This window comes from Canis lupus, chromosome 1 (assembly GCF_003254725.2).
Source record: "Canis lupus dingo isolate Sandy chromosome 1, ASM325472v2, whole genome shotgun sequence".
Classification (NCBI taxonomy): Eukaryota; Metazoa; Chordata; class Mammalia; order Carnivora; family Canidae; genus Canis; species Canis lupus.
In genome coordinates, this window is record NC_064243.1 from 106,514,824 (window position 1) to 106,530,017 (window position 15,194).

A 15,194-nucleotide genomic window follows, 5' to 3' on the forward strand; every position below is an offset into this window, starting at 1 on the left:
GACCAAACAAGTGAACATATGATTATAGAGCATATTGGCAAATCAGGGTAAGTGCTAGGAAGAAAAAGTCGAAGAGAGTAAGAGAAGGCAGTCACCTGGGCTGTTATTTTAGCAAGGGAGTCAGGGAAGGCTTCTTGAGGAGATGACATTTGGAGTAGAAGGATGATATGACAGTTGGTACTCTGACTAATTGAATGAATGGATGGGTGTGTAACTGAAGGAATAAATGAACAACTGCATGAGTGGATCAATAAATGGATCAGTGAGGAAATGGATGACTGGATGGAAGAATAAACGAATGAATGGAGTATATACACAATGAATAAATAAGTGGGCAGATGGATGGAAGAATCAAGTAATGCATAAATGGATCGACAGATGAATGAATGGATGGCTGGACAGACACATGAATGGATAAATGGTCTTTTATGCCCCCGTACCTTTTCACATGCTATACATCCTGCTCCTTATTTCCTCTCTGTCTCTCCACCCCAAGAACTCTAGGCCAACTTTCCAAGGCTCAGTCTGTACTGGGTGTTAAAACCTTTTAACACAGTCAGGACACCTGGGTGGCTCAATCAGTTGAGCATCTGACTCTTGGTTTCAGCTCAGGTCATGATCTCAGGATTGTGAGCTCAAGTTCCATGCTCCATGTTCAGCAGAGTCTGTTTGAAGATTCTCTTCCTCTGCCCCTCCTCCCCCACTTCTCTCATAAATAAATAAATAAATTGTAATTTTTTAAAAAGATTTTATTTATTTACTCATGAGAGACATGGAGAGAGAGAGAGAGACATAAGGGAGAGGGAGAAGCAGGCTCCTTGAGGGGAGCCCGATGCGGGACCTGATCCCAGGACTCTGGGATCATGACCTGAGCCAAAAGCAGATGCTCAACCACTGAGCCACCCAGGTTCCCCAATAAATAAATCTTCAAAAAAAAAAAAAAAAAAAAAGACCCGCTAGTCTCACTCTACTCCCACCCTATGCCCGGCCACCATATCCTCTCCCTTGTATTGATGCTCTGATGACACTAGATTGGAACAATCTGTCTGCTGGTACCTTTACAGACCAGCAGCCCCTCTAGGGCTAGGCCTGACTCCAAGTCATGCCTGTGTTCCCAGTATACCCAGAACCCCACTGGTACATGGGATGGGAAGGGTCTCCAGAGACGAATGCTGTGCATGTGTGTGAGGCATCAAGTCTAGAGGCAGATGACTCTGACAACATCGCTGTCTGTGGGGGGTGTGCAGATTGGAGTGCGGGGCTTGGGTATGTAGGGTGTCTCTGAGTTAAGGGCCTGCAATGAGGCAGGTCTGCATCTCTTGCATCTCGCCTAGTCCTCAAGACATCCAGAGTCCAGAATCAGGAGACTCCTCCATGCTGTGTGATCTTGGGCAAGTCCCTTTCCCTCTCTGGGCTTCAGCAAATGTAGGGAATCAGACCAGCCATTTCAAGGCCTTTGTTCAGTACCGACCTTCTAGGAGTCCTTCACCCACTCTCTTCCTTCTGTTGCTGTCCTGATCACCCCGGACTTTATCCTTCTCTGCCTCCTCTACCAGCTTGGAGCCTTTAGAGGACAAGTCTTAGGTTTGAGCAACATTCCTCATACCAGTAGCTCCACAAAGGGTCAGAGTCTGACTCACTGGGTCCCTGGGATCTCCCAGCACAGGATCTGGAACACAGGATGCCTCACAGAAAGATTGTTGGCTAAGAAAAATGAATGGATGTATGACCTGTCACCTGGTGAGTTCCTACTCATATTTCAAACCCCAACTCGAAAATTCCCTCTGAGAAGACTTCTCTGACTCCTCCTGGCTGGCCAGATAGCAACTAATTAACATTTTAACTAACAATCAATATTTTTATGATACTTGTTATATCCTAGGCATCCCAAATGCTCTCTTATGCATATAGGTTGCATTGTTTAACTCCCAACAAGCATCTAGAGTCAGATTTGATTATTTCTTTTTTTTTAGATTTTTTTTTTAATTCATGAGAGACACACACACACACACACAGAGGCAGAGACACAGACAGAGGGAGAAGCAGGCTCCATGCCAGGAGCCTAACGCAGGACTCGATCCCGGGACTCCAGGATCACCCCCTGGGCCAAAGGTAGGCGCTAAACCGCTGAGCCACCCAGGGATCCCCTCTCTAGGTGGTGTTGATAAAGCAACTTCACACCTTTAAGGCTACAGGGGCAAGGAAGGGAAGCTGGCCTCTAGCCAACAGCCTGCAAGGAACCGAATCTTGCCAACAACCATGAGAGCGAGCCCGGACACTGACCCTTTCCAGCTGAGCCATGAGATGAGACTGCACTCCCAGCAACACCTTGATTATGGCTTTGTGGGAGTCCCTGAAGCAGAGAATCACTACAGCTATTTTTAAAAACATTATTTTCTCCTCAAGTTGGAGCTACTTTAATTACATAAGATGGGGGGGGATCAAACAATAGGGTAACATTTTGCCTGACCGGCATCCTCCAACTCCATTCCAAACACACATCCCCCTGATAATATTTTGGTGTTTATTCTTCTTAAAAAAAAAAAAACTATGAAATTTCATGTTTCCTGGCCTATAGAAACTATGAGACCACAAATGTGTGTTGCTTTAAATCATGAAGTTTTGTCGGTTGGGGGGAATCACTTGTTATGCACAGATGGAGAACGAAAAGGGTTTGGGTATTAAGCACAGAGAGGTGAAGAAACTTGTCCCTGATCACATAGCTGGGAAGGGGCACAGCTGGGATTTGAACTCAAGCAGTCTAACTCAAAAGTTCATGCACTTGACCATGCTACTCTGATGCTTTTGAAGCCCATCACACTCACAGGACCATTTCAGGCCTCTCTAACCTTTACACACGGACCAGCACTCCTCTCTTGCCCGCCTTATCTGTCTAGAACTCATGTACTCACTGCCAGTCAGGGACACCCCTCCCCAGAGCTCCTGTTCTCCCTCTGGGATTCCATAGCTCTGCCCCTTCTCTGTCACCCTGACACCCCTGGGTCATGCCCATCTGGGACTGGCACTGCCCTGCCCACAAGAATGGGAACTCTGGAAGGCCAGGACTGGGTCTGGTGTAGCATCTTATCCTTGTACTCCCCGATGTGGGGCGAGGTGTGCTAGAGTCTGCAGGAGATCATGGCTTGTTTATAATCAATTTGATCCTTTACCAAGTATGTATCATTTGTGAAAGAAGATGCTAATTATAGCCGCCCTTTATTGGGAGCTTGTATGCGCTGGCACTGGTTTAAATATTTTATACACATGAGCTCATTCGGATCGCACATCACGTCTGTGAGGCAGGCTCCCATCAATGGCCCCATATCGCAGATGAAGAAGTCATGGCTGGGAGAATTTCCAGTGTCACTCCAGCTGTCATTCCAGCTAGGGAATGGGGAGCCTCTCTCTCATCTCATCCTCTCTCTCAGTCCTGAGTAGACTCCCCCAGAGGGGCCCACCCTGGTTACCTTGGGGTCACCAGTCCCCACCAGTCTTCAGCTGGGCAGCTTGCTCAGGAGGCAGGATCCTGGGCCCTTCCCCAAAGGTGCCAGTTGAGTAGACCTGGGGGACCCTGGGAATCTGCATGTTTACAGTTCCCAGCTGATCTCGTGGCAGGTGGTTCTAGATCATACTCTAACCAAAACACATGGCATCATCCTGATTCCTCTTTTCTCCTTACCCCCTACATCCAGTCCATCCGTGAATGTTGTCAACTTGACCTTCAAAACAGATCCAACTTGACCCCTTGCTGCCATCACTCTGGTTTAACCAACCCAGCATTGTCTCCTGCCTGAACTATTAGAGTCACCTTCTCTCTGTTCTCCCTGCTTCAGCAACTTGCCTCTCTCAGTCTATTCCCCAAGTCAGCTCATGTCCCTTCTCTTCTCAGAGCCCTCCTGGTGGTTCCTATCACATTCCAAATAAAAGCAAAGTCCTGGGCAGCAACGGTGGCTCAGTGGTTTAGCGCCGCCTTCAGTCCAGGGCATGATCCTGGAGACCCGGAGACTCGATCCCACGTCAGGCTCCCTGAGTGGAGCCTGCTCCTCCCTCTGCCTGTGTCTCTGCCTCTCTCTCTCTCTGTGTCTCATGAATAAATAAGTAAAATATTAAAAAAAAAAAAAAGTCCTGGGATGCCTGGGTGGTTCAGTGGTTGAATATCTTCTGCCTTTGGCTCAGAGCATGATCCTGGGGTCCTAGGATAGAGTCCGGCTTTGGGCTCCACGCAGGGAGCGTGGGCTCTCCCTCTGTCTGTGTCTCTGCCTCTCTCTGTGTGTCTCTCATGAATAAATAAATAAAAATTTTTTAAAAATAAAAAACAAAGTCCTTACTATGACTGCAAGACCCAGCAGGATATGGCCCCTTTACATCCCCTCCTTGACCTCATCTCCCACCCCCTCGCCCTACCTCCTTGCTGTTCCTTGAACACACCTGCCATGCTCCTACCTCAGGACCTTTGCACAGGCCATCTCCTTCCCAGAATCCCCATGGCTCTCTCCCTCTATTCATTCAAGTCTTTGTTTAAATGTCACCTTGGCAATGAGATCGTCTCTGACCATTCTGCTTAATAGCATACCAGTCCTCAGGTGGCCCCAATCTCCTTCATCTGCTGTCCTGTTTCTGTTTCCCACAGTACTTTTTACCTTCCAACATATTACATTATTTACTTATTTACTGTGTTTCTTTTTTATCCTCTGTCTTTGACTGCAGAACATCAGGCTACAGGGGGTGGGGACTTCGCTTTGTTTACTGCTCTGGCCTCAGCACCTAACACTTGCCCAGAGTGAGCACTGGTAAATATCTGTTTTGTAATGGAAATAAATCCTTTAAGAAATTCTGCTGGAGGGGTGCCTGGGTGATTCAGGAGTTGAGCATCTGCCTTTGGCTCAGGTCCTGATCCCAGGGTCCCAGGATGGAGTCCTGCATCGGGGTCCCTGCAGGGAGCCTGCTTCTCCCTCTGCCTATGTCTCTGCCTCTCTCTGTGTGTCTCTGATGAATAAAAAAAAAAAAATCTTTTAAAAAGAGAAAGAAAGAAAGAAAAGAAAGAAAGAAAGAAAGAAAGAAAGAAAGAAAGAAAGAAAGAAAGAAAGAAAAGAGAAAGAAAGAAAGAAAGAAAAAGAAAGAAAGAAAGAAAGGAGGAGTGCCTAGCTGGCTCAGTTGAAGAGCACAAGGACTGTTGGTCTCATGGTCCTAAGTTCAAACCCCACAATGGACATAGAGATTACTAAAAATAAATAAATAAACTCAAACCAAAAAAGGAATTCTGCTCGAGCTGGTATGATAATGGGGAACTTCAACTTCCTGGTTACATTTACCTGCTGCTTGCATTTTCTAAAACAATCATCACTACCTTATAACCAGAAAGGGAGAAAAGGCCACTGAAGCTATTTTTAACACATTATTTTCTTTTCGGACTAAAACCATCTTAATTATGCAAGGTAGGAAAAAATCGAGTAAGTGGGTAATATTTCCCTTGACCGGCACCTTCCTTCTCACATCCCCTTCTAGATGGACCCCTCATAATATTTTGGTGCATACTCTTCCAAAAACACGTACTATTTATTAACATCAGGGAGCCACTGCCTGTATTTGTAAATAAAGTTTTATTGGCACACAGCTACGCCCATAGGTTTATGCATCATCCATGGTTGCTTTCACACCACAAGGGCAGAGTTGAGGAGTTATGATAGAGATTGTGGGAGGCTCAAAGCTGTAAACTCTGACTATTAGAGACTTTACGAAGAAATTTGCCAACCAGGTCACCTGGGTGGCTCAGTGGTTGAGCATCTGCCTTTGGCTCAGGGCATGATCCTGGAGTCCTGGGATTGAGTCCTGCATCAGGCTCCCTGCAGGGGAGCCCTTCTCTTCTGCCTGTGTCTCTGCCTCTCTCGGTGTGTCTCTCATGGATAAACAAATAAAATCTTTAAAAAAAAAAAAAAGTTTGCCAACTTCTGATTTATATAGATAGATAAATATGTTACTGAAAAATATTTCCTATGATTTCTTGTGTTTAGGAAATAGGATCATACTCGATACACTGAACTTACTTTTCTTCTTATTATTATTTTTTTACTTTTCTTATTTAACTATATGTCGTGGGGAACTTTCTGGACCCCTACATTTAACTTCACTTTCATCTTTTTCACACCCGCATAGCACTCCAACATCAATCTGTAGCACCCTCCTCCTACTGATGGCACTTTCAGTGGTTTTCCATCATTCACGTTTATAAATGACAATCTAGCGAACATCTTTCTGCCTACTTCCTCATGCTCAGGCACAGATATTGCTGAGTCAGAGTATAAAGCAGCTAAGATTTCAATAAATGTTGCCAAACTGCCACCCACAACAACCCTAGTTTCCTTTTTAGGAAAGAAATGGAAAAAGAAACCAATCCCATCAGGTATTTATTACACGGCTATTCTGCAAAAGGTTCCACCCTTCGGGGAGTTTCACCTGTAATTTCCTGACCCCCGAATACACCGAGGACTTGCTCAGCTCTTTGAGCTGGCTGTTTCTTCTCCGCCCTTGTCTGCCCAGTGAAATGCTGTGAGAGCCTCAAGATCCACCCTAGAGGATCAGAGGAAATTTTGTGACATTAACTATGCACTTACACTATGTCCCAGCAGTCGCATTTCCAAGTACCCACAGGAAGGCATGCACAGGTGACATAAGATGTGTCCAAAGATGGCCAAGGCAGCCTCTGAGCTGGGACTGGAAACATAGACAGGGTCATGGGCCCTGTTACTTGGGGAGTGGGTAAGTAAAAGGGAGGGGGATTCTCCAGGTGTTCTAGAAGCCCCAGATCAGGGTTACATATGGAAATGCAGGAAGATCTCAAAGACATACTGCTGAGTAGAAAAAGTAAGAACCACACCCGGGTCCTATAGCACAATTTAAGAGATAAAATATATCTTTCCTATCCATGTAGAAGATTTAGTTATACAAAGCAGATGGTCTGGTCTGCAAGCCTGTGTTTACAAGTACCCAATGGGGCATGGATGCAGCCTGTTGGGTTTGTCTAGGAGTGGGGTGGGGGTAGAGGATCAAAGAGAGAGAGAAAAAAGAAGGCAAAACCAGGAATATGATGTAACTCTATGCGCTCAGCTCTACCCCCCGCAAAGGATCCATCTCAGGGGGTCCTCTTCTTGGAAGCCCCCACAGCCTTCCCCAGCCAGAAGCAGTCATATCCACTCTCAGTTCCCACCAGTAAAGACACATTTCCCTAGATTGAGACTCTGCCGCTGTTTCCCCAACCACAGCACATGCCATTTGAGCGCAGGAAACCAAGTCTGTGCCTCAATTTTCCTAAATCCATGAGAAGGATGATGATAATGATAAGAGTATCTACCGTATTGAGTTGCTGGATGGTTCAATCAATTTCTGCCCTGTGCTTAGTGCCATGATTTTGGCACATTGCAAACACTCAATAAATGTTGCCATCAACTATTATCATTATTAATATCGTTGTTATTGTTACAATTGGCTTCTGGACACTGGGAAAGGTACTCCCCCCATGTCTCCTTTTCCAGGAAGCCTTCCATGATTTCTCATAGAACTCTGCCCATGCCTGTGGCCCCTCGTGTAAAGCCTCCTCCCCAGGTGTGGGCATTGCCTGCTCACCTGCTGGTCTCTCCCGCTGGGCTGGGAGCTCTTCCAGGACACAGGCCTGAGTCGGTTTGCCTTGGCTTCCCCAGAGCCCAGCATAGCTGCCAGTATCTCTCAGGGCTCCAGAATCATCTGCCCACCTGAATGGAATGCAGGCTGGGAGGGCAGATAAGGCAGGTGTATAATTAACGAATATATGGCAGGCTGTATATGTTAACAGCCTGGTGACAGGGTTAGAAACCATAAATGCTAAGAGCCCCAATCTGGTTTCACCTCACCTCCTGCCTCCTCCCCCTACCACTCCCCTCCCTGTTCCCTGCACTCCAGCCTCCTGGTTGGCACACCTGCCCCAGGACCCACCTCTGAGCCTCAGCCTGGGCCATGCAGGGCCCTCACCTTGGGATGTCCTTCCTGCTCCTTCTTCCATTCGTGCTGTGGCAGGTGATGCAGATGTGCACACGCAGCGCCCACACCTAAGCCTTATGAGCCTGCCTTCCGGTACCTGCCTGCTGCCCCTTCCTGTTCTTCCCTCTGCCATCTAATAAAACCCACAAGCTTTTCCATGGAATCATTTTTTTTTAAGTCAGGCATATTGAGGTATAATCCATATGCAAATATGTAATTATATCACAGACACATATATTATTTTTCTAGGCAAGGTAAAATTCACCCTTTCTAGCGCACAGTTCTTTGGGTTCTGACAAATGCAGACAGACGATCAAGATGCAGGCCTAATCCATCAGCCCTGAAATTCTCTCATGATGTTTGCCCTGTTGCTGAGGTCCACGAGCAGCACAGCACTCAATATGTCAGCACTTTCGTATGTCTTTCTCATGAAAAACGAAACCAAAAAGTGACTGCACAGAACTCTGCAACACGGAGTTTATTTCAATCAATGGTTGAGGGGGCTGATGGGCATTTAGATTGTTTCCAGTGTTTTCATATTATAAACAAGGAAATGAGAGGAAAGATGAATGTTCAAATAGAATCCTTCCTGCGAACACAAACCAATAGTCTTTCCCTAGGGTAGACACTCGTTAAGATGGACCTTAGGGCATGTGCAAGGTTTCCTAATATTTTATTATGAATCACCTCAAGCATATAGAAAGGTTAGGGGTGGGGGAGTAAGTGCCCAGTGAACATGGGAGTAGCCACTGGCAACATTCTATCATTGGTATTTGCTGTATTTATTTTATTACAAGATGTCCATATGTCTCTTTCTCTCTATCTCAGCTCTTCTGATCCAGAGACAAATTTGCCCCTCCGGGGACATTTTGCAAAGTCTGGAAACAGACTCTTTTATTGTTATAACCTGCAGGGGGCAGGTGGGAGAGGTGCCAGTCAACATCCTGCAGGGCCTGGGACAGCCCCCAGGACAAAGAATGGCCTGGCCCCAAATGTCAATAGTGCCAAAGCTGAGAAACCCTGCAGTGTAGCCACTCATTAGAATACTTGGCAGTCTTCATACACTTCAGTGCTCAACACTTCAGCACACACCTTATTAACTAGAGGTCATTCTTTGTCAACGGTTCCCTTTTGAGTTAGAATTTACATACAGTAAAATGCAAACTCCTAAATATACCATTCCATGAATTTTGACATATGTATATACCACTATAAGAAAATATGGAACAGGGCTGCCTGGCTAGCTCAGTCAGTAAAGCCTGCGACTATTGATCTCAGGGTTGTAAATTCAAGCCCCATGTTGAGTGTAGAAATGGCTTAAAAATAAAATATTTTTATTTATTTGTTTATTTTTATTTTTTAAAATTTTTATTTTTATTCATGAGAGACAGAGAGAGAGAGAGAGAGAGAGAGGCAGAGACACAGGCAGAGGGAGAAGCAGGCTCCATGCAGGGAGTCCGACATGGGACTCGATCCAGGGTTGAAGGTGGCGCTAAACCGCTAAGCCACCGGGGCTGCCCAAATCTTTTTTTTTTTTTTTTTAAGATTTTTAAATTTATTCATTCATGAGAGACACACAGAGAGGCAGAGACACAGGCAGAGGGAGAAGCAGGCTCCCTGCAGGGAACCCAATGCAGAAGTTGATCCCAGGATCCTGGGATCATGACCAGAGCCAAAGGCAGGAGCTCAACCAACGAGCTAACCAGGCACCCAAAAGTAAAATCTTAAAAAAAAAAAAAAAAAAAGAGGAAGAAAATACAGAACACTTCCACACCCCAGGAAGTTACCTTTACAATGCCTACCTCCTTCCCCATAACCCTACCCCGAGCAACTACTGTTCTGATTTTTATCACCATAGACGAGTTTTGTGTGTTATAGACCTTTTTATAAATGGAATCCTAGTGTGGGCTGATCTTTTGTGTCTGGTTTCCTTCACTCCGTGAGATGCTTTTGATTCTCATCCATGTTATTGTATGAGTCAGTAGTTTGTTCTGTGTACCATTCCACTGTAGGGATGTAGCCATGGGCTTACTCTTTTTCTGTGGGTGGACACCTGGCATATTTGCAGTTTGGGACTATTGTGAAGAAAGCTGCTATCAAAATTCTTATACCAGCCTTTTTGCAGGCATATGTTTTTATTTCTCTTGAGTGGAACTTCTCAGTCATGGAGTTGGTGTGAGTTTAATTTAGAAGAAAATGCTAGACCTTTCCCCACGGTGACTGTATTAAGCTTGCTGTTGCTGCTGTGACAAATTCCCATGAACTCAGGGCACCTGGGTGGCTCAGGGTTTGAGTGTCTGCCTTCAGCTCAGGGCATGATCCCAGGGTCCTAGGATCAAGTCCCGCATCCGGCTCCCTGCATGGAGCCTGCTTCTTCTTCCTCTGCCTATGTCTCTGTCTCTCAGTCTGTGTCTCTCATGAATAAATAAATAAAATCTTTTTAAAAAAGATTTCTACAAACTCAGCAGCTTAAAACAGCATAAATTTATTACCTTCTAGATCGGGAGGTCAGATGTCTGAGGTGGGTCTTACAGGTCTAAAATCCAGGTACCATCAGAACCCCTTCCAGGAGGTTGTCAGGGAGAATTCATTTCTAGCCCTTTGCAGCTTCTCAAGGCTGTTTTCATTCCATGGCTTGTGACCTGACCATTGCAACCTCTGTGTCGGCTGGCACATCTCTGACTCTAACCTTCCCACCTCCCTCTTATGAAGACTCTTGTGATAGTACCCAAGACAATCTCCAGGGTGATATCCAGGATAATTTCACCAGCTCAAGACCCATATTTAATCTCATCCACAAAGTCCCTTTTGCCATGTAATCAGATGTTCACAGGTTCTGGAGATTAGGATGTAGATATCTGTCTTATTAGATTATTATTATTAGATATTATTAAATGATTACATATCATTGTGATTAGTTTAGACTGAACGAAATGCTTGCTTTTTATTTATTAATTTTTAAAAGATTTTCTGTATTTATTCATGAGAGACACACCAAGAGAGGCAGAGACATAGGCAGAGGGAGAAGCAGGCTCCCTGCATGGAGCCTGATGCAGGACTCAATCCCTGGACCCCCGGGATCACACCCTGAGCCAAAAGCAGATGCTCAGCCCCTGAGCCACCCAGGTGCCCCCAAATGCTTACCTTTTATATTTCCACCAACAGTGAGAGCTCTGGCTGCTTCCCATCCTTGCAACTTTTAACACTGTCTCATATTCGCCACTGTGGTAGGTGTGTTGTATCTCCTGGTGGTTTTCAATTTGCACTTCCTTGATGACTAATGATGTTGAGCATTTTCTTCCTGGGCTAATTGACCACTTGTATTTTCTGGCCACTTGTATTTTCTCCTTAGTGAAGTGTCCGTTCAGATCTTTGGCCCATTTTTGAATTTGGTTGTTTGTCTTTTAGTCACTGAGTTCCAGGAGGAATGCAAGCCTTTTTTTTTTTTTTTTAAAGATTTAATTTATCTATTCATGAGAGACACAGAGAGAAAGGCAGACACACAGGCAGAGGGAGAAGCAGGCTCCCCGTGAGGAGCCCAATGTGGGACTCGATCCCAGGACCGGGGGATCACGACCTGAGCCAAAGGCAGGCAGACGCTCAACCACTGAGCCACCCAGGTGCCCTAGGATTCGAGCCTTTCTGTATTTGATTCATTCACTTTACACTCCCAACATCCACACAGGAAGTTCCCATTTTCCCTCTCCTTTTATATTCTTCTCTCCCTTTTTAGCTCACACTCCCCTGCCACCTCAGCACTACTAGAGACTTTATGCCTTTGAGGAAAACAAGGCAAATGTTTCTACTTCCTGGAAGTGGGGGTGAGGGAATTTGGAGGGGGTTGAGGGGTGAGGGGTGAGTAGGCTTAATTTTAGGACCACACTGTCCAATACGGGAGCCCGCAGTCACATGAGTCTATTTAAGCTTAAAAGAATTAAATGAAATATGATTGAAATTTCAGTTCCTGGAGGCACCTGGGTGGCTCAGTGGTTGAGCATCTGCCTATGGCTCGGGGCGTGATCCCAGGGTCCTGGGATCGAGTCCCCATCGGACTCCCTGCGAGGAGCCTACTTCTCCCTCTGCCTATGTCTCTGCCTCTCTCTCTGGGTCTCTCATGAATAAATAAATAAATAAATCTTAAAAAAAAGACAGAGAAGAAAAGAGAAAAGAAAATTCAGTTCCTGGAGCTTCTGGCTGGTTCAGTCAGTGGAGTGTGTGACTCTGGATCTGAGTCATGAGTTTGAACCCCACATTGGGGGTAGAGTTTACTTAAAAAAAATTCAGTCCCTCGATTTTGCTAGCCATATTTCAAGTGCTCAGTAGCCACATGAGGCTGGTAGCTACTATTTCCACAGCACAGATAGGCAACACTTCCATTGTCACGGAAAGTTCTAGAAGTATCTACAGGGAAACCAACCCATCTCTTACAGAAGTAACTGTATTTCCCAAGATTACACAGATGTATCATTGTGCCAGACAACTGCTTAACCACTGGGGGTGAGGAAAGGAAGACATAAAGAAGAGACAAGAAAGAGAAAAAAAAAATTCCACCATAATAATAATTGTCTGGCACTTGGTAGGTACTCATTACGTTAAAAAAAAAACACAGAACTGCCAGCTAATGAGTATTTACTGAGTGCCAGATACTTTCTTGACCATATTATCTGACTTCTGTTTATTCCCAGAGAAATAGGAGGAGTAAGAGAAAAAGACACTCTGGCCAAGCCCTTTCTTTCCCAAATAGCAGAGGGATTAACTCTTTAAATTCCACACACCTCTTGGGGGCCAGCCATCCAGGAAATCGGTCTTTTCTGTTTCTTCCTTTCTTCTTTTCTTTCTCTCTTTCTTCCTTCCTTCCTTCCTTCCTTCCTTCCTTCCTTCCTCTTTCTTTCTTTCTTTCTTTCTTTCTTTCTTTCTTTCTTTCTTTCTTTCTTTCTTTCTTTCTTTCTTTCTTTCCCTATCTTCCTTCCTTCCTTCCTTCCTCCCTTCCTTCCTTCTTTTTTTTTTTTAAGGAAATCTTCCTTAATGTGCCATGTACATTGGGGATTCCAACTGGCTCAAACAGAAGAGCATGCAACTCTTGATGTCAGGGTCATGAGTTCGAGCCCCATGTTGCGTGTAGAGATTACCTAAAAAGGGGGGGGGGGGACGCCTGGGTGGTTGGGTGCCTGCCTTCAGCTCAGGTCATGATCCCGGGATCTGGGATCGAATCCCACATCGAGCTCCTTGCGAGGAGCCTGCTTCTCCCTCTGCTTATGTCTCTGCCTCTCTGTCTCAGTCTGTGTCTCTCATGAATAAATAAATAAATCTTAAAAAAAAAAAAGTGCCATGCACTACACAGGGCTCATTATCTTTCCTGCCAAACCTGCTCTAATACCTGTACTCCCCCTCTTGGTAAATGTATATCCAGTCATCTAGGTTAGATAACAGGGGTGTCACCATCACTGCCTCTCTCTTCCTTGCTCACTCGCTTCCAGGGTCTCCCCTCTGGACTGTCCCCCATATGGCTCCAGAATATCTTTCTATACCCAGAGCTGATTGTGCCCACCCCCTGCTCACAGTCCTCCTATAGCTCCCCAGTGCTCCTAGGACAATATCCCAGCCCTTCAACTTGGCCCTGGAAATAGTCTGTTTCATCTTTGCACCACCACTGTTTCCATTACCTAGAATTCTCTCCCCCTTCCCTGGTGAACTCCTATTCATCCTTCAACACCCAACTCAAATATCCCTTCTTCCAGGAAGCCTTCTCTTGACTCCCTCAGATAGAGCAGTACACAACCCCTGCATCCCTTCAGTGCCCTTCAAGACTTTAGTCATCCACTGGTCTCTCTCTGTTGTGAATTTCTGGTCACCTTGCAGTCTTCCTCTTGAGAGTGTGACACTCCCGTGGAGAAAAGTCTTGACTGCTACAATATCTTGGAAAGGGCTCCAGGCATCTTGTGGGTGCTCAGTAAATATGTGTTGGAAAAAAATAAAAAATAATAGTTAACATCAAAGGAGCCCTGTGTAAAAAATAGTAAGCTTACAGAAGAGACACTAGAAAGACAGTGCCTTAAGCAAGTGACCAAAACTAATATGATTGGTAATAGGACCTCCCAACCCCATGGGCCTCCTGATGTCAGGCACCAAGAAAGACACAGCATTACTTCCGAGGTGTTCCTGCCCAAAGTGCATAACCTGAACCTAATCATAAGGAAAACATCCAAACTGAGGACTTTATTCTATAAAATAAATGGCCAGTACTTCTCAAAAGGGTCAAGGTGATGAAAGACAATGAAAAACAGAAGCATCACAGATTGGAGGAGGCTAAGGAGACATGACAAAATAATTGTGCTGTAAGATCCTGGATCTGAAAAAGAACAGTACTGGGGTAGTGGTGAAATGAATAAGGCCTGTGGGTTGGTTCACAGGCAGTTTGCATGGTTTTGATCATTTTACTGTGGTTATGTAAGGGGTTAGCATTTGGAGAAATTTGGGTGAGAAATATATGGGAATTCTTCACATGATGTTTGCAACTTTTGGGGGAACTTCTGAAATTGTCTTAAAATGATAAATTAAAAGAAAATGAGCCATGTGTGTGGCAAGAACCTCACGTGCAACATCTTGGTCTAACTCTCTTGATACCACTGTCTCTATTTTGCCAAAGTAGAAACAGGCTCAGAGAGAAACAGGGGAGAGGCAGAGCTGAAACTCGAACCCACAGCATCATGCTCCTGTGCCTGCATTCTTAAAAGCCCAATATGATTGGGGCACCTGGGTGGCTCAGTGGTTGAGCATCTGCCTTTGGCTCAGGGCATGATCCCAGGGTCCTGGGATTGAGTACCGCACCGGGCTCCCTGCAGGGAGCCTGCTTTTCCCTCTGCCTATGTCTCTGCCTCTCTCTGTGTCTCTCATGAATAAATACATAAAATCTTAAAAAAAAAATCCAACGTGAATTTGTGGAGCACCTACTAGGAGCTGAGAATATCCATGCAAACAACACAGTCTCTCTCCTCCTGGATCTCACCTTCTAGGGGTGGAGGAGACAGATAATGAACAAATAAACAATAAAATATATGTGATATAATATTGAGTGGTGATAAGATTTTTAAAATGCTGAGCAAGGGGAGAGAGAGAACACTGGCAGGAGCTGAACTCTGAGAATAGGAGTGGAGCAATACAGCAGAGGCAGATATTTTCAACCT

At 45.3% G+C, this 15,194-nt stretch overlaps 1 protein-coding gene across 4 annotated transcripts in view; it reads right to left on the minus strand.

Moving 5' to 3' along the window:
* MYH14 (myosin heavy chain 14) overlaps positions 1 to 7,761 on the minus strand; it is a 102,000-nt gene extending 94,239 nt beyond the window's left edge. For 2 of the 4 annotated variants that reach the window (XM_049108797.1, XM_049108790.1), the window contains exon 1: positions 7,621 to 7,761. In XM_049108797.1, coding sequence (XP_048964754.1) covers positions 7,621 to 7,704 — 84 coding nt within the window. In that variant the 5' untranslated portion in view covers positions 7,705 to 7,761. The remainder of the gene's footprint in view (positions 1 to 7,620) is intronic. The other 2 variants (XM_049108773.1, XM_035710816.2) reach the window with 1 other exon arrangement.
* Positions 7,762 to 15,194: the final 7,433 nt, after the last annotated feature.